Source organism: Saimiri boliviensis, chromosome 4, assembly GCF_048565385.1.
Source record: "Saimiri boliviensis isolate mSaiBol1 chromosome 4, mSaiBol1.pri, whole genome shotgun sequence".
NCBI lineage: Eukaryota > Metazoa > Chordata > Mammalia > Primates > Cebidae > Saimiri > Saimiri boliviensis.
The window spans coordinates 33,018,483-33,038,981 of record NC_133452.1 but is presented as its reverse complement, the minus strand read 5'-3'; the positions used below and the strand labels follow the sequence as shown (position 1 = coordinate 33,038,981).

The following is a 20,499-nucleotide window of genomic DNA, read 5'->3' as shown; positions in this document are numbered from 1 at the left end:
CCTGGCGTGTAGTAGGTATGTTTGCTCAGTGAAGTTGTACAGATTTATCAAAGAAAGCCAAACATGCTTTAAATACTCAGATAAAAGCAAAATATTATTGATATTTTCTGCATGAATTTTGGGTTAGAGATACTCATATGATAATTGCTAAGTCATTAGAAATATGGTTCAGGATTCTAAGGCTCAATGTCCCAAGGTTGGCTCAGATTTGGGAACTGGAAGGCAGAGCCGAGAAAAAGCCACATGAAGCTAGCTGGAAGTTTCACAAAGGAAGTGGATGATAGCAAGCTCAGCATGTGTTTCACTGAACTGTGGGATGCTTTTCAGAGAATCACACAGTGTAAAATCACTTGGCCTTGCAAAAAGCATTGTAGCAAACTTTTTTGGATAGAGGAAATGCCTTTATAGCAGTAAGCTCCTATTTACTGGACAGAATGACAATGAGACAGGTTGAATTTTTTAGACAAACATAGTAAGTTTTTCCTCCTCTCCTCCCATTTTAGTTTAAATCATACCCTAGTAAACGAGGATGACAACTATTTTGGTGTACTCAGAGATAATTTCTCAGAGCACTTTTTATTTTTTTGAGATGGAATTTTTGCTCTTGTTACCAGACTAGAGTGCAATGGTGCAATCCCAGCTCACTGCAACCTCCGCCTCCTGGTTGCAAGTGATTCTCCTGCCTCACCCTCCCAAGTAGCTGGGATTACAGGCAGGCACCACCACATCCGGCTAATTTTTGTATGTTTAGTAGAGACAGGGTTTCTCCATGTTGGTCAGGCTGGTCTCGAACTCCTGACCTCAGGTGATCCTCCCACCTTGGCCTCCCAAAGGGCTGGGATTACAGGCATGAGCCACCATGCCGAGCCTAGAGCACTTTCAAGTTGGAAATGTACTTTTATTTGGGAGACTGGAGGGCACCATAAAGCTCCCCAAAGTGACAAAGCATGAAGGTTGGACCATACCTTATGCAATCTCCTTTCTCCACGTCTGCACTGATGACTTCCTATTAACACAGTCTCCTCCGCTACAACCGTAACTGAAACTCAGAACTCACTGTGAACATTTTTGCTACTTGTGTCATCAAATTTCTACAGTGAATTCTCGATAAACCTCCCAACTTGACTAGTAATTGGTGCATACTGACCATACATATAGACATCCTTTCACAAATATAAACTTAAAATGTGTTGGATGACAAACAGTATCCCTGAAATACTGATGCTAAAATTGAACATTCAGTAAACAAGGGAGGTACCTTCAGTGAGTGCAGAGAGTCCGAGTTAGTATCACAGTAGAGGATGATGTTGTTGGCCATGCTGAAACTTTCTCTCACCCCAAGGTGGTAAAACAAGGACGGCTGCCGGAAGGCATCACTCATCTCCACCACCGCGATATCTGCAAACAGAAAACAAAGTCCCCCAAAGGATGACACCCAAATAATGCCCAATCAGCACACTTTGGTTTCAATTACCTTAGCACTCAAAAGAGAAAATAAAGAAATGATAGGGATTTTCCCTCTTCATTTATCACCGAATTTCGAATTTGCAGCTCTACCTGGAAGTGGTTTTATAAAATGTAACACACTTCCTTTTTCTGCTTTTAAGAGACAAGTTCTTGATCTGTCACCCAGACTGGAGTGCAGTGGCATCATCATGGCTTACTGCAGCCTTGAACCTCTAGGCTCAAATGATCCTCCCACCTCAGCCTCCCTAGTAAGTGGGACTACAGGTGTGTGGCATCATAGCCAGTTAATTTTTTTAAAAATTTTTTTTAGAGATGGGGGGTTTTCCTGTGTTTCCCAGGCTGACCTCAAACTCCTGGCCTCAAATAATCCTCCCACCTTGGCTTTCCAAAAGGCTGAGATTACAGGTGTGAGCCACCACACCTGGCCCAAACCTGTATTTTTTTTAAAGAAAGAGATCATAAAATTACTGGAAACTGAAGAGAATTTGCAATGGTGGGAAGCAGGGGCTAATGCTCTCTCTTAACTTTCGACATTAAAAAAAATTGCTAAGGTTCCAAATAAGAAAATTTTTTAAAAAGCAGATTGATAAAAAATAGGAATAACACATGTAAAATGAGATTAAAAAAATAAATAGGAAGCTTATTAGTTAATTCAGAACTAGGTTTTAGATTTAAATAATTAATATCTAGTAAGTCCTTGGTAAGTATAATCAATGAGAGAGAGAGAGAGAGAGAGAGAGAGAGAGAGATAAAAGGTATAGAAAATAAAACTAAGGGGAATATAACCACAGATGCAAATCCATCCAAGGCTCAAAGATGACCAGTAACAAGGCAGTAGAAATTTGATATCAAAATTTGACAATGTCACAAAAATAAAATTTAGTCTAAAACTCCTTTACGGCTATAAACAAAAATATAAAAGAAAAACTAACAAAATGTATCAAGTGTTATAAAACCTAGATCATGAGTTTAAAATTTATTTGGAGAAATGCAAGGATAGTTCAGTGGAAAAAAGTCATCTCCAAATATGCTCCAAGTGCATTAATTAAAATTCTAAATCCATTTCTCATTAAAAATGATTGCTGAGCTAGGCATAGTGGCCTGCACCTGTAATTCCAGCTACTCAGGAGGCTGAAGTGAGAGTATCACTTGAGGCCAGGAGTTTGAGGCCAGCTTGGGCAACATAGCAAAACCCCTATCTCTAAGGAGAATAAAATTTTAAAATTAAAAAATGATAACTGCAAATTAAAAATACAAGGGCATTTCCTTAACATAGAGAATAATATACATTTCAAAACAACTTCCAACTTTGTGCTTTTAGGTATTCCCATGAAAATCAGAAACGAAAGGCTGTCAACTATTCCCAAAACTATATGGTGGTTTTCTTAAAATCCCAGCCACTGCAATAAGATTTCTAGAAAGTAAGAAAACATAATTCTAGAAACTAAAATACACAATTATCTCTATTAGCAGATGTTGTGGCTGTCAACCAAATACCCCAACAGACTTAGCTGAATAGCTATTAGAAGTAATCATACAATTTAGTAAGGCATCAAGATGCAAAATTATTATGAAAATGAAGAGATTCCTTTGTAATTGCAATAAACATTTGGGAAATATAAAACAGAAGCCATTCATAATTACAATGAAAATGTTAATATATAACACATTTAAAAGAAGATAATTTGTTTAAAATGTATGCAATTTGTGAGAGATGAAATGTTAATATCTTTATAATTTATGATTAATTTAAAATAACTCAGCAATGATAAAAACATTACATTAGAAATCACACTACAGACAACAGCAAGCAAATTCACAGAAATTTAAAATTGTAAATAAACATGAGAAATTATTCTCCATCGTGCTTCTAATAAATACACACTAAATCAACTATGAAATACCAATTGTTTTTCCTGAGAAGTGGGCAAAGTAAAGGAGTTGATGAAAATGCAGAGAAATGACACTCTTTCATGCTGGGAGAAGAGTATACTTTCTTCTTTCTTTTATTTCTTTCTTTCTTTTTTTTTTTTTTTTTTTTAGGACAGACAGGGTCTCAGTTTGTTGCCCAGACTAGAGTGCAGTGACAAAATCAGCGCTCATTATATATGCACAGCCCCAAAATCCTGGGCTCAAGCAATCCTTCAGCCTTAGCCCCCGGAGTAACTGGGACTACAGGCATGTGCCACCATGCCTGGCTACTTTTTAAAAAATTTTTATAAACACAGGATGTCACTATGCTGCCCAGGCTGGTCTCAAACTCCTGACCTCAAGCAATCCTTCTGCCTCAGCCACCTAAAGTACTGGAATTACAAGCATGAGCTACTACACCCCAGCCAAGTGTAAACTTTCTAGGAGACTTAACCTAAAACTTATGTACACTCTGACCCAATAATTCCATTCCTTGGAATTCACACTGAGAAAATTATTATAAATGTGAATAGATTTACCTGTCTGTCCACTGAAACATTATTTTTTACAACAAAATAATGGAAAACGTCTAAATACCTATCAGTAAAAAAATGGTTATATATGGCCGGGCATGGTGGCTCACGTCTGTAATCCAAGCACTTTGGAGGCCAAGGCGGGTGGATCACCTGAGGTCGGGAGTTCAAGAAAATGGTTATATATATGTATCTAATAATTTAAAATAATGGGATATAATTTAAGCAAAGGAAAACAAAAAAGCAGAAGAATACTTAGCAACGAGGGATAAATTCAAACTATGTTAAGTAAAAGTAAAAAAGTAAAATATATATACATTGCTATGTACAGAATATACATTAAAATATAATGTATACATTATGAGTGCATTATGATATTTACATTCTATCTATATATCCATGTGTATAAGAAATACCTGAAAAGTTGGACACTAACTTTTGTTGGTAGTAGCTGTGTTACAGGGATTATGGATTATTTTATTTTTGTATTTCATGCCTTCTAAATTCCCCATAATTTCTATTATGAATATTGATTACTTTCACAATTTAGGAACCCATCAAAATGTAAAATGAGCAACATTCAAGACCTGTGTGATGGGATGTAAAACCCAAGTGCAGCACATAAAAATACTGCAGATGCTTGAGAAGCTGTTTGGTGCAGAGTCCTCCTTGTCTAATGAGCATGAAATTAGCATTAAACTTTGGTGAATGAGAAATCAATCAGATGAAACAGAGGTAAAAGACATAGAAGAAGTTTATGAAATAGTATGACAGGTCAAAGGAGCTTCAGAAGTTTTTTCCCCAATCTCAAAGCTAAAAATGACTTAAGGACTCTTTAATACAAATAAAGAGTTTTCTTTTGGGGTCCTTAACATTCTACATCAAAAATCAACACATGACAAAAGTGAGTCATTGCATCCTACCCACACAGCCCAGCTGCCTCCTGCACCCACACGGCTTCCTCCTCCCACAAGTGCCAGCCACTCAGCAGTCAATCACATTGCTTTAAAATCAAGAAGCTGCGTAGTGTGGGACTGGAAGAAACCAAATAAAACACTTACTGATGAAAAATAAGAGACATGCGAAGAAAAATATTAGCTAAGTTAAAGTAATAAAACGAGGGGAGAAATATTTCCAGAGTACTGACTTGTGGAATTAGATGCTAAAATAAAATAAAAACACGCAGAAAGTTTTCAGATTAAGAGAGAGAAACTAGATTTTTTTTTTTTTCTTTAGATGGAGTCTTGCTCTGTCTCCCAGGCTGGAGGGTAGTGGCATGATCTCAGATCACTGTAAGCTCCGACTCCCGGGTTCAAGCGATTCTCCTACCTCAGCCTCCTGAGTAGCTGGGATTACAGGTGCACACCACCACATCCAGCTAATTTTTGTATTTTTAGTAGAGACAGGGTTTTGCCAGGCTGGTCTCAAACTCTTGATCTCAGGTAATCTGCTCACCTTGGCCTCCCAAAATGCTGGGATTACAGGTGTGAGCCACCATGCCCAGCCTAGATATTTACAACAAATGGTGCAAGCAAAGTAAGGTATATTCATTACCTCTGAACATCTAAGCAGGAACAGATCCATTTCTGGATGCTATAAAGAACACTGAAAGGTGTTTATTGGTATAATTTTAAAATACAGTAATACAGTTTGGTAACTCAGAAAAAGGTTGACTTTTTTCTATTTCAAATTCAAATGAGTGACTTGTTCTAAGACATTTCTATTCTTTTCTAAATTTACTATTTAATTGTCATAGAGCAAAATTCATTCTCTTTGCCTCTGATGTACAGTCTAATGGGTTTTGAAAAATGCATATATACCATCATAGTCATGATACAAAATAGATCTTTCACCCCAAAAATCTCCCTCGTGCTGTCCTTCTGAGGTTAGTCTTCCCTGCTCCCCAAACCCCAATCCCTGGCAACCACTGATCTGTTTACTGTCCCTAAAGTTTTACCTTTACCAGAATGTCACATAAATGGAATCATACAGTATGTAGCCTTTTGGGTTTGGCTTCTTTGACTTAGCAAAATACATATGAGATTCATACACAGATGTCCATTCACAGGTTTGAGGACATTTGAGTTGTCTCCAGGTTGGGCAATTTTGAATAAAGTTGCTATTCGTGTATAAGTCTTTATAGAAACATATGCTATCATTTGTCTTGAGTAAAGACCTAGAAGTCGGATTACTGGGTCATAGGTAAGGGTATGTTTACCTTAATAAGAAAATGCCAACCTCTCCCAAAGTGACCAAAATATCTTGCATTCCCACCAGCAAAGGATGAGGAGCATTTCAGCACTTGGTACTGATAGTTTTTCTTCTAAAGCCAGTCTAATAGGCATGTAATGGTATCTTTTTATGGTTTTAATTTGTATTTCCCTAATGAATAATGCGGTTGAGCATCTTTTCATGTGCTTATTTGCTATCTGTATAATCTGTATATCTTATTTGGTTAGGCACTCAATGCTTTTTGCCTTTTAAAAATTAGTGTTGAGTTTGTTTTCTCATTGTTGAGGTTTGCATGTTCTTTATATTTTCTGAATACTGTTCCTCTGTCAGATATGTGACTTGCAGATACTGTCAGATTATGACTTGTCTTTTCATTGTCTTAAGTGTGTTTTTACAAGAGAAGAGTATTTAAATTTAATTAAGTCCAGTTCATCAACTTTTTCTTTACTGGATTGTGCTTCGGGTGTGGTACTGAAAAAATTTTTGCGTTACCCAAGGTCACAAAAGTTTTCCTAAAAGGTTTTTTTCTAGAAGTTTTATAGCTTTACGTTAAATTTAAGTCTATGAACAATTTAGAGTTGACTTTTGTATATGGCATGAGGCATGGGTCAAGGTTCATACTTCTAAAGACTTTCCTTTCTCCATTGAATTGCCTCTGCATTTTTATCAAAGATTAACTGGCTACACTTTTGTGGGTTTATTTCTGGAGTGTCTTTTATTTCATTAATCTATATGTTTCTCCTTTGTCAACACAACACTGTCTTGACTGCTGGAGCTTTACGGTAGCTACCGAAATCAGGTAGGTCAACTCTATTCTGTTTTCCAACTCTATTCTGTTTTCAAATTTGCTTTGACTATTTTAGTTATTCTCTTTGCTTTCCTATATAAATTTAAGAATAATCTGGCTGTTGATAGCTATCAGTTGATAGCTATAAAAAAGTCCTGGGATTTTGACTGGAATTGTATTGAATCTAAAAATCACTTTAGGGAGAACTGACATCTTAACAATATTGAGTCTTTCAATTCATGAATACAGAATATTTCACCTGTAATCCCAACACTTTGGGAGGCTGAGGTAGGCAGATCACTTAAGGCCAGGAGTTCGAAACCAGCCTGGCCAACATGATGAAAGCCTGTCTTACTAAAAATACAAAAATTAGCCAGGTGTAGGCCAGGCGTGTGGCTCATGCCTATAATCCTAGCACTTTGGGAGGCTGAGGTGGGTGGATCACCTGAGGTCAAGAGTTCAAGACCAGCCTGGCCATCATGGGGAAATCCCATCAAAAAAAAAAATTAGCCAGGTGTGACGGTGCATGCCTGTAATACCAGCTACTTGGGAAGCTGAGGGACAAGGATCACTTGAACCTGGAGGCAGAGGTTTCAGTGAGCCAAGGTTACATCACTGCACTGCAGCCTGGGCAACAGAGCAAGACTCTGCCTCAAACATAAATAAATAAATAACAAATAAATAAAAGAACATGGAATCTCTCTCCACTTAGGTCTTCTTTGGTTTTTTTCATTAGTATTTTGTAATTTTCAACAGGAGGATCCTGAACATAGTGAAATTTATACCAAAATGTTTCCTTTTTTTGCTGTTATTATAGATGGTACTGTTTTTAAATTTCAAATCGCAATTGCTCATTGCTAGCATTTTAAAATATAATAATTTTTGTAGGTGATCTTGTATTCTGAAATTTAACTGAACTCAGTTATAAGTTCTTGAAGCTTATTTCATATATATTATTTTACATGAATAGTCATATAATCTGCAACTACAAGTGATTTTGTTTTTTCCTTTCCAATTTGTATGCCTTTTGTTTTTTGTTTGTTTTTGCCTTGTTATACTCGCTAGGACTTCCAGTAACACAGCACTTTTTAAGCGGTTATATTTCATTATCTAACTACGAAAAATATTATCTGTGGCTACTTTTTGACTCTGCTGGGTACCCTCCAGTAGTAGTAAGATAAATAGGTGAAAATTATCATCCTTGTAAAATGATCCTGAGACATATTAAAAATGCAAATGATTGTGTAATTATAATAAATTAAACAAACACATGATACTCCACAATTCTTGAACCCCATTTATAGGGGGAACAGTTTATCCATTTCATTTCATAAACACATATTCAGTACCTACTATGTGTCAGGCACTATATGCTTTTCAAATATTAACTCAATCTTCCTAATACCCCTTTTGTGATGGATATTATTATTTCAGGACACTAAAGCAGAGGACATACCTGTCAAAGATCAGCTAGAAAGTGTTGCCACCGGAATTCAAACTCAAGCAATCCAGCTCTAGAGTCCAAGCTCTTTTAACTCTGAAATAAGTCATAGCCAGTTTGCTGAGAATGATGGTTTCCAGGTTCATCCATGTCCCTACAAAGGACGTGAACTCATCCTTTTTGATGGCTGCGTAATATTCCATGGTAAGAGCAGAAAATCAAACACCGTATATTCTCACTCATAGGCGGGTGCTGAACAATGAGAACACAAGGACACAGGGAGGGGAGCACTACACACTGGGGTCCGTTGGGGGGAAATGGGGGAGGGGCGGGGGGTGGGGAAGTGGGAAGAGATAGCATGGGGAGAAATGACAGATACAGGTGAGGGGACGGAAGGCAGCAAACCACACTGCCATGTGTGTACCTATGCAACAATCTTGCATGTTCATCACATGTACCCCGAAACCTAAAATGCAATAAAATGCAATAAAATAAAATAAAATAAAATAAAATAAAAAGAAATTAAAAAAAAAAATAAGTCATAGCCTAAACTTACAGGAGACAGAAATTCACAAGCTCAGAACACAAATGAGATGTGAAAACAGATTTGGGGATCAAATCATACTCCTCTGATTGTGTATTTCATGAATAAATGCACTTAATAATTATCTAATTGAGTTTTTGCAGTAATACTGTGAGTGAAACTGTCATATTTAGAAATTTAAGAAAGTTAGTCATTTAAAAGTATAGACAAAGACACAGACATCTCCTGTGTTTTTACCTAAGGTGTAATTTGTTTCCTTGTCCTGACGGAGTTAATGTTAAATGGAGTATAAAATGAGGCTTACCAGGGCTTTATTACAGCATAATAAAATGTTTAGGGTAACAACATTAAACTATTGAGCTTAATTGCATTTTGGTCATCAAATGGCAGTGGTTGGTAGTCTGGGTTTTTTAAAATTGAATTTTCCCTTCATAATAATGTCTGTTAGTTAAATATCTCACATGAGTTGCTCCTGCTTGTGAAGAGAAGAGTCAAAGGAAGATGTTAATTGGTATTTACTAAAATTTGACCTAAAAGTTATGTCCTGGGTATCCTGGTAGAATCTCCTAAAGACTCTAAGTCAATTTCCTAAAGTTTGACAGATAGATAACATCAGGATACTGCAAAACTCCTGTTATACAGTTAGGATTGTTGAAATTTTCCAGAAAGACATAAGAATCATCTGTCATCATTGTCTTGAATTGGTCACAGTTTGGCAATCCCTACTATAAATGACTACTCTTTTAGTTTCATCAGCCTCTCTTTAATTTCTTGTATGTTATTTGGTTAATTGTACCATGTAAAATGATGCAAATTTCTATCAACAGTATATTCTGGCCCATAATTTCCTCATCACTAAACTCTAATAAATGTACGCCTGGTGATTCAAACATGAATCACTCTTATATTGCTAAAGCAAATTATACCTAACCTCCCAACCAAGCCCTAATTTTCTTATTTGGTGACATTTTATTACACTGAAGTGTTTGGCTGGTTTTTTGTTGTTGTTGTTGTTGTTAATCTGATAAGTGAGGCCTGGTAGGCAGGCAATCAGAGGGATATTTTGCACTTCCAGAGGTTGGCCTTAAAAAGAGTTAAGAGCTACTACACTTACAAAAAGAAAGGGAAGAGAAGAAAAGGGAGAAACCCAGTAGGGAGGAAGGGACAGAAGAGAAAGAGAGAAAAGGGAGAGGGAGCAGGAGTGAAACAGAGACAGAAGGAAGGTGCAAAACTAAGATGGGTGTTCTAAGAACTAAAGACTCCTTGCCCAGGCAGTAGTTGCAAGAGCTCAGCTTTAGAGAATGTGAAGGGAGAGAAAGCACACATCCCTCAGAGGTGCCCAGACCAGAAGGTCAGGACCTAGAGCCACAGCTCTCTGCCAGGAGGACACACAGCCTCAGCAAAGCACTCCACAGAGCTGAAGAGCTGGAAGGCAAACACTCCCATCTCCAGAAGAGTAATGAACATGTAAATAACAGACAAGCTGTTCTTTGACTTCCAGTGTTTGAATCCCAGTTACGTTTCTGGATGGATGATGTCAGACAACACCTTGAATTATCTGAGTTTTTGTTTCTTCAACCATAAATTGGGAATAACAACATAGGTATTTACTGCACAAAATTATTGTAAGGATTACATGTGTGCTAGGCACAGTAAACTCACTACAAATGGTAATCACATGGAGCCAGGACAAGAAATACCCAGAGGAGACCCTTAGAACAATGTATCATAAAAATATGATTGAAGGTAATGCCATTATACAACTTAATACCTCCTGATAAAGCCTTATATGAGTATTTTCTCATAGAACTGATGTTAAAGGGAAATTTATGAAAACATAGAAAGCCAACATAAAGAATTTTGACTTGATCCTATAATCAATGGATGGATCCATGCATGTCCATGAGTTTTGAGAAGAGGTATGTCAGGATCTAAGCTTTGCTTTGGAAACATAAACCTAGAATTTGTGGATGGATGATAGACTACACAGACTGGAGGCTGAGAGATCGTGTAGGAGTCATCCAAGAGAGAGAGTGTGTGTCCCTTAATTAACACAGACAACATGCAGGAAGACTCAACAGGCTTCAGGGATTTGGTGGATACAGGCAAAGAAAGAATTAAAGATGATTCTGCTTTGAACATGGATAATTAAGGATAATGATTTGCTATTAACATGGTAAAAGACACAAGGGAGGTTTTGTGGTATTTTCTGAGACAGGGTCTCACACTGTCATCCAGGCTGGAGGGCAGTGATGCCATCATGGCTCGCTGCAGCCTCCAACTCCTGGGCTGAAGCAAATCCTCCTGCCTTAGCCTCCTGAGTAACTGAGACTACAGTTACACGCCACCATACCTGGCTAATTTTTTTTTTTTTTTTTTTTTTTTTTTTTTTTTTTTTTTTTTGGTAGAGACAAAGTTTCACTTTGTTGGCCTGGCCGATCTCGAACTCCTGGGCTCAGATGATCCACCCGCCTAGACCTCCCAAAGTGCTGGGATTACAGGTGTGAACCACCACATTGGGCCAAACTCTTTTTTTTCCCATAAGATCTTAAGTTTGAATTGGAACACACTAAATTGGGGGGTGGGGTGTGAATATATTACTGATAGCAGTCCTTTTGAATCTCAGCAGAAAGATCAAAAACAGAAAGATATAAGAGTCAGAGCAATGAGTGGTCGCCGACACAGTGAATGTAGATGAGGTTGTCAACTTAGAGTAAGGAAAGAAATGAGGTTTCCTGGACTCAGGAATTCCCCTCTTCATTATATACCCAGTAGAAACACAGATATATGCTCATGTAATGAATGTTCATAGTCACAGTATTTGTAAACCATCAACAGCAGAAGAAATAAAAAAACATGCTATGTAGAGACAGTAATGAGCATGAAAAATCTACAACCACACGTGACAATGTGAATGAATCTCACAAAAACATTGTTGAGAGGAGGAATCCAGATACAAAGGACTCGGCACAGTGAAATTGTGCAATATTAAAAGCCACAATAGCGCACACCTTGGGCCATGGCTAAAGGGGGCATGAAAGGGTCTTCTGGGGTGCTGGTAAAGTTCTGCTTCTAGATCTAGGTGCTGGTTACTCAAGCATGTTCACCTTGTGAAAATTAATTCATATCTGATCAACAATTTTTCCCAGAACGGTAAAAGAGAATTGTATTCGATTCCCGTGCCACTAACAAATTATTACAAGCTTGATGCCTTGAAACAGCAGAAATGTATTCTTTCAAAGTTCTGGAGGTCAGAAGTCCAAACTCAAGGTGTAGACAGGGCTGGAACCATGCTACTTCCAGAGGCTCTAGAAGAGAATCAGTTTCTTGCCCCTTCAAGATTCTACATTTTCAGTATGCCTTGGCTTGTGGTGTGTATGCACGTGGTGTCAAATCACCCTCTGCCTCTTTTATAAGGACACTTGTGATGGCATTTAGGACATACCCAGATGATCCAGGATTATTTTATCTCAAGATCCTTCACTTGATCTTATCTGCAAAGACCCGTTTTCCAAATAAGGTAGCATGCACGGTTTCCAGAGTTTTGACGTAGATATTAGGGTGGTAGGGGAGGTGATGGACAAATTTTAGCTTACCACAAGGATTATAAAGAAGCTGCACGATAAAAAAGGTGAGTACAACAGAATGAAAGGTACTGAATATAAGGTGAGGGAACGGAGGGAATGAGCACAAAGGATTCTCCAAAGACTGGCGAAGAACAAAAGGTGGTTAACATTTTCCAAGGTCCATGGTAGGCATTTTTACAATCAGTAAGGAGGGCAGTACTTTAATGGGACAGAAAGATCTAAAGGTTTTTAGTGTTAGAATGGTGTATTTGGACATTATTAGAAACTGTCAAGATTGTACACATTTTTGAAGTCAAGCTGAAAGAAAAGAGAAAGATTTTAAAGGGGGTGCTAATTAATGGAGGCGATCTCTATATTTTTAGATGGGTTGGGTTCTATGACAGAAGAGAAAAGTTGACCATGGGGAAAAAGGGATACTTTAAAGGCAAGAAGGAGGGAAATACTGGGTGTGGTAGCACACGCCTGTAATCCAGCACTTTGGGAGGCTAAGGCAGGTAAATCATTTGAGGTTAGGAGCTCAAGACCAATATGGTAAAACACTGTCTCTAATAAAAATACAAAAATTAGCAGGGATGGTCATGGGTGCTTGTAGTCCCAGATGCTAGGGAGGCTGAGGCAGGAGAATCACTTGAACCTGGGAGGTAGAGATTGCAGTGGGCCAAGATCATAGCACTGCACTCCAGCCTGGGCGACAGAGCGAGACTCCCTCTTTAAAAAAAAAAAAAAAAAAAAAAAAACAACAAGGTGGGAAGTAGTTAATGGCAAAGACCAGGAAGTGATAGGGTAAAAGGAAGAACACTGATCTTCCTTCATTTCAGGTGGTGACTCATTGATAGAGAGCCAGGGAGCCCGTGGCCAACAGAGAGGGAAGCCTTGTCCAGGGAGGGCTGAAACATGCCTGAGTGACATCACTGGAAATGTGCCTGAAAATAGCACTACCTGAGTTTTGCAGGTTGTGACCCCAATTCATCTTTTTTTTTTTTCACTGAAAGGAATTTATTTTAGCATTCCTTCTATTTGTGATAGTAACAATGCTTATGACTACAGCAACAGAAGCAAGATGTAAGCTTCAATAAGAATCAAAAACATCATTTTTCTCTTATCTGCCTATAATAAAGGTGAAGGAAAATATGAAAAGAGGAAATATCTAGACTAGATTTCAATTTTATTCTCCTTAGTGGCCATAGGCAAAAGCCTTAAATAGACATTAAAATCCCAATCTTATGAATGAACGTTCTTGGTCACAAAATGGACTGGACTAACAAAAAATCCAGTTTCAAGCACATAGTCCTTTTTCTTTTTTGAGACAGGCTGTCTGTCTCTGTCTCTTGCTCTGTCACCCAGGCTAGAGTATAGTGGCATAATCACAGCTCACTGCATCCTTGACCTCCTGGGCTCAAGCGATCCTCTCACCTCAGCCTCTCAAGTACCTGGGAATATAGGCGTGCACCACTATGCCCAGCTAATTTTCTTTATTTTTTGTAGAAACAGGGTCTCATTGTGTTGCCCAGGCTGGTCTTGAACTACTCGACTCAACCAATCCTCCTTGCTTGGCCTCCCAAAGTACTGGGATTACAGGCATGAGCCACTATGCCCAGCCTCAAGCACACAGCACTTTGATGACAGTTTAGTAAGTGTTACTAAGGGAGCCCTGCAAATACTGTCACTGGGTTCAGCCTTCAAGTGAATACCTCATATCACTTCACAAAGAAAGTGGGTAAATCACAATTTATATCTTCTGGTACATACCAAGTACTTTATAAAGAGATATTTTCCTGGTACAAGCATAGCAGTCCCCTACATAACTTTGCTTATTAAAAAAATACAAATAGGTCCTATCCAAAAAAAAGTGTATTCTCTTTCCAAGTTAAAATAGAGCCTGATTTGTGCCTTTACATTTTTTTGTTTAAAAACAAACAACAACAACAATAAAAAACAGAACAACAACAACAACAAAAAAAACCCACCTTTGTTTTAGAGCTGTTTTGGGTTCAGGGCAAAATTGAGAGGAAGGTACAGAGACACTTGATGCCCTCACACACACACAGCCTCTAGCACTGTCAACGTCCCCCACCAGAGTGTACATTTCCTTACAACTGATGAGCCTACATTGACACATCATAGTCAACAAAGGCCATAGTTTACATTAGGGTTCACTCTCGGTACTGTACCTTCTTGGGTTTGGATAAATTTATCATGACATGTATCTACCACTACAGTATCATAACTATAGTATCATACAGACTATGATAGTATAATACCCTCAAAATCCTCTGCCCTAAAAGTCTTCCAGGCTTTGTCTATCCATTCAAAAATTTCTGTTTTAATGTTATGGTAACAGCGATACAACAGATCAATGATCTATAAAGAGTATGTAAGAAATGTAAGTAAAAATGAACTGTAAGATTTATTATGTGACGGGGACATGCTACATTATAAATAGAAATAAAATAGGAGGCTACTTTGTTGGTGAAAATTTCTGTATCACCATGGCAAACTATTTTTCTCCTTAAAATGGTTCTATTTCATGAAGGTGTGCTGGGTTTGAGTCTATATGCATAAGTTTAGATCTCTATAAACTCATTTTGTATAATATGTTTCAGTCCATAAGTAATTATTTTATTTAGATGTCTATTTTAATTAGATACTGAAAAGGCTGCTTGTGAATATATGAACAGATTTCTGTAAAGCTTATTATAGTTTTATTGCGGTTAAGGTCTATGTCATTTGTTTTTTTGGTCTTTCATATTTAGTTTTAATTAAACCATCAAAGCTTCATTCATTTATGCTCCAGCAAAGTTCCCCAAGCACACAGAGCAGCCCTTTGTAACTGGAAGATTCATATGGGAGCATCCTTCCGCACAACCCAAACCAATAATCTGCCTCATTTAATTGGCACTTGCTTAAGTTACATAAGGTTATAGGAGTTGACTTGTGATAATTTTTGAAGAAAATCCAACTATTCCTTGTAGATACGGATGCCGAGTGATCTACTCTTACCTAATTGTCCTATACCTTTACAATGGAAAACAGAAAGAGGACAGGGAGAACTTTCATGTTTTCTGATGATGTTCAGTAGCAAAAATAACTGTGGCAGTTTAACTCACATTTGAGGTTGTTCTGATTAAGAGGAGATTTTTCTCACTCTGGCTAGAAAAATAACTGTCATTTATGTGAGTTATGTTTATGTAAACATTAATAGTTATTAAAGCAGTGTAACACAGTGATACAGCAAAACTCAGACTCTAGAAAATTCTACAGGAAAAATGACCTGAATTCCTTAACAAACACATCTCAGGGGAGAAGATATGGAAGTATAAATTGGATATTAAGAGACTTAAGAGACATAGTTGATTGCAATGTATGGACCTTAGTTGGATTCTGCAAAAGTAAACTTTAAAAAATCGTGGCATTTATGAGGTAATTAAAATTTTGAAAACTGACAGGATATTTGATGATCTCAGGAAATGAATTATTTTAAGGGTGAGGTGGCTCAAGTCTGTAATTCCCAGTACTTTGGGAGGTTGAGGCCAGAGGATCACTGGAGTCCAGGAATTTGAGACCAGGCTGAGCAACATAGTGAGACCCCATCTCTATAAAAAGTGTTAAAAATAGCTGGGTGTGGTTGTATGTGCCTATAGTCCCAGCTACTCAGGAGCTAAGGCAGGAGGATGGCTTGGGCCCAGGAGTTCAAGGTTACAGTGAGCTAGAATCGTGCCATTGTACTCCAGTCCGGGTGACAGAGCCTGAACCTACCTCTAAAAATTACATTAAAAAATAAAGAATGCTAGTGTCTGGCACCACATGATATATGCATTCCTTATCAAAAAAAGCATTATTTCTCATACCATAGAAATGTAATTGTAAGCAATAAACACTAAACTATTATTGTTACAGAAAGAAAATCAGTAGTTTTTTTTCTTTCTACTGCTGTAGAAACAAAATTCAATGAAATCCAGTTGCATACTACTTATAGGCAGAAATTGCTGCTCACTCTGGTAAGCAAGCCAGTGTGGAGGGTTTTGCCCGTGCATTTATGACTGTCATCCCTTGTGGTCTTAAGTTGAATTGGATTTAAGAAGCATGGGTGAGTGCCTGGGAGCTCCACAGTGCTCCAAGATTCTTAATGTGTCAAAAAATGGAAACCTCTCACAGTCGGGATTCAACATCTCTAAAAGATGCCACGCCCTTCCTTTCTTTCTACTCTGTTAAACTCACTTTCAACACCTAGTAAATAACTTCATCTAGACAAAATGTGTAACAGTTTTTGTTCAAATTTACTTCTTCTAATAGCATCTGTAATTCTGTCAACATAACAGATGTGTAAATATGATTCTGCCAGTTTCGTTCCTAGCTTATGTGTTGACATACCATTTGAGTCCAACAATCCATTTAGAAGGGGTTGAGACTTCCTTCTTGAGAACGATTAGAGGGAATGAGTAGGATTAAAACTATTCATTGTTAACTTATCTTTTAACTGCTGACTGACAGGTGGCTGGACTTTGCTGACTATAATGAAATAGCCTAGTTTTTTTTTTCTTTCTTTCTTCGAAGTGATTAAATCTATCAGTAAAGGAGTTCACATACTCTCTAGGAAAACTAATGTTTTTGTCGTTTTAGAGACATCTGGTCTCACTCTGTCACCCACGCTGGAGTGCAGTGGTATGATCATAGCTCACTGCAGCCTTAAACTCCTGGGCTCAAGTCATCCTCCCACCTCAGCCTCCCAGGTAGCTGAGACTACAGGCATGCACCGTCACTCTCAGTTAATGTTTTACACGTTTTTTGTTTTGTTTTGTTTTGTTTTTGGTAGAGACAGTGTCTTGCTAATTTGCCCAGGCTGGTCTCAAACCCCTGGGCTCAAGTGATCCTTCTACCTCAGCCTCCCTCAGGTACAGCTATGAGCCACTGTGTCCAGCCGTGTTTTTTTTTTTTTAATGTGACAAATTAATTTTACATATATATATAAACTTAAATGTGATTATATAATTTCTCTTTAAAAGAGGTCTATCAATGGAGGCCAATATCCTAAGCAAATTACTGCAAGCACAGAAAACCAAATACTGCATGTTCTCACTTACAAATGAGAGTTAAACACTGAGTACATCTGAACATAAAAACAGACATAAACATTGGGAATACTAGACACGGGAGGGTGGGAAGGGGGTGAGGGTTGAAAAACTACCTATTGGATATTATGCTCACTAACATCTGGGTAATGGGATCATTTGTACACCAAACCTCAGTGCCACTCAATTCACCCCTGTAACAAACCTGTGCATGTAGCCTCTGCAATTAAAATAAAAGTTGAAAAAAACACCAGCCAGCCGGGCGCGGTGGCTCAAGCCTGTGATCCCAGCACTTTGGGAGGCTGAGGCGGGTGGATCACGAGGTCAAGAGATCGAGACCATCCTGTTCAATATGGTGAAACCCCGTCTCCACTAAAAATACCAAAAATTAGCTGGGCATGGTGGCACGTGCCTGTAATCCCAGCTACTCAGGAGGCTGAGGCAGGAGAATTGCCTGAACCCAGGAGGCGGAGGTTGCGGTGAGCCGAGATCGCGCCATTGCACTCCAGCCCGGATAACAAGAGTGAAACTCCGTCTCAAAAAAAAAAAAAACAAAAACCACCAGCCACACAGAGATAGGAACGAAAGACCCTCACCAGCCCCGCAATGGGGAAAATGAGATAAGCCTGTTAAATAGAGACAACAGACCAGAAAGGAAAGGATAGGGCAGCCCCCACCATGTATCACATTCTAAGTCCCTCCAAGGAACCCTTGATGGCTTCTTATCACACTGCCGAGGATGCTCTGGTTTCTTCGCTTCAGTTTCCATCCATCACAGCACTGGGGAAGTAATAACTCCCTTTACTTGGCTCTCATACATGTTGATTTTAACACACATCGATTGTCTCTTCTGTGCAAAATACTGTGAAGGGGTCAAAGAAATCAGCACCAGCCTGTCACAGGCTGATAATCTTCAAGTGCAATGGCTGGACATGTGAGCAGCAGAAGTGCAAAGTCAAATGACATAGATGTAAATGTTCCATGGGAGCAGACGACAAGGAGTGGCTGATTCTTACGGGAGTAACAGGGAAGGCAGTTCAGGGCAACAGCCTCACAGTAAGCCTAGAGAAGAATTTCAGGACCCAGGGCCTGGGAAGAAGGGACATTCCCAGCTGCTCTGCAATTGCATAATATAAGGGTTTCTTTTTATCAGAAAAATTGCTCCACCACCTAAGAATGAACATGTACGCCACCATCCACCAAATGAGAAACGGCTTATCGCTCTGCCCAGCTGGTCTTCCCATAGGAAGTTTACAGGAAGAAAAATAAATTTCACAATCATTTTTTGGGAAAACTTTTCAGTAAAAACTTTTCTTATTAGGGAGAGATAAATTTCCTTTTTCTTATGTCTTTATGCATTCTACCGTACCCAGTGAAATGTATCATCTCCTGTTACGTATCCCTTGGATCCCCGACTTCCATGGTCCAAGGGGAGTTTCAGTCTCTCTTCCTGGTAAAGGTCTCTCTACTCGAGATCTCACAGTTGTGTGCCTGCTTGTCTGTGTACTCCAAGGGACCTGACCATTTAACAGAAATACCCGGCAGAGGCGGATTTGATGGTAAGGAGACAGCTGCTAATTCACATTGCTAAAATGAGAGACAAACAAACAGAAGACAACCTGTGGGAAAGGCTTCTGAATAATAATATAAGAGTCTTCCAACTGGCACTCGGCCCAAGAGTCCACAGATCATCACCACAGCAACAGACAGTATTTGGAGGCAATGAGGAGCACAAAATGCAGATCTGCCAAAGGCATTAGCAAAATTCATCCATTGCAAGGAGAGCTATATGAGCTCCTGAATTTGCAGCATTTGCTTCTATATGTATATTAACCATCAGAAACAGAAAGAGGTAATGAGCTAAAAGGCTGGTAAGAACAGTCAAGGCACCATGTACAGCTAGCTGTACTTGGAACAGACGGCTGATGACCTGGGAAACCTGTAGCCATGTCAGCTCCAAAGCAGGGACCAGTTCAGTCATCAGTGCAGCCAGTGTTCATGAAATCCCTACTAAGTGCCAGGTCTAAGGGATACAAAAGTCATCCAAACACACACACACACACGCACACACACACACACACACACATACACACACACACACACACACACACACACGGTTCCTGCCCTCAGAAAGCTGATGATCTAGCAGGAGAAGAAACAATCAAAGAAACATACAAACACAAATGCACACTGTGCTAAGTGTGCTGACGACATGACAGGGCATTTTGCACTGTACAGCAGAGAGAACTGATTTGGTGGAGCACCCCTGAAAAGGTAATGGGGTCTGAAACAGATTTAGAAATAAAGGGACGTAGAAGTAAATGTGGCCTATCAGTAGTCAGTGGTGACCAAGCATTACAAATGGCCACGGTGTAGCTCCTGCCTGCTATGCCTGGGGTGTAGCTGGCTGGTGTTAGACTGCCCAAATCCATACTTGCTCTTTGCAGCCCTGAACGCCATGAGCCCATTTCCTCACCTGTCAACCAACAACAACAATAGTCCCTGTCAGCAAAAGGGCTTAACACCAAAGAGCCCTCAATGAGCATCAGCCATGACTAGAGAGTGAGCCATGGGTCAGGAGGGACCTTCACCCCTTACTCCCACCCCAGGGCACTGTCAATCACTAAGAGGCATTTTTCCTATTTCCTGTACTTTTCCTATTCAACAAACAGGAGGTATGAAATCAGTAAGGTGAGTTTCATTCTTTTCAACAGACACTTTAGTGCCTTAAAAGAGGCTCACACCTGTTATCCCAGCACTTTGGGAGATCAGGAGTTCAAGACCAGCCTGACCTACATGGAAAAACCCCGTCTCTACTAAAAATACAAAATTAGCCGGGCATGGCGGCATATGCCTGTTATCCCAGGTACTCAGGAGGCTGAGGCAGGAGAATCACTTGAACACAGGAGGCGGAGGTTGCAATGAGCC

The 20,499-nt window shown here is 39.0% G+C and overlaps 1 protein-coding gene across 2 annotated transcripts in view; it reads right to left on the bottom strand.

The window, feature by feature from the left end:
* Positions 1–20,499, bottom strand: part of MAP3K5 (mitogen-activated protein kinase kinase kinase 5) — a 236,862-nt gene that overhangs the window by 162,376 nt on the left and 53,987 nt on the right. For both annotated transcript variants that reach the window (XM_074397398.1, XM_003932483.4), the window contains one exon: positions 1,259–1,398. In XM_074397398.1, the coding sequence (XP_074253499.1) occupies positions 1,259–1,398 (140 nt within the window). The remainder of the gene's footprint in view (positions 1–1,258; positions 1,399–20,499) is intronic.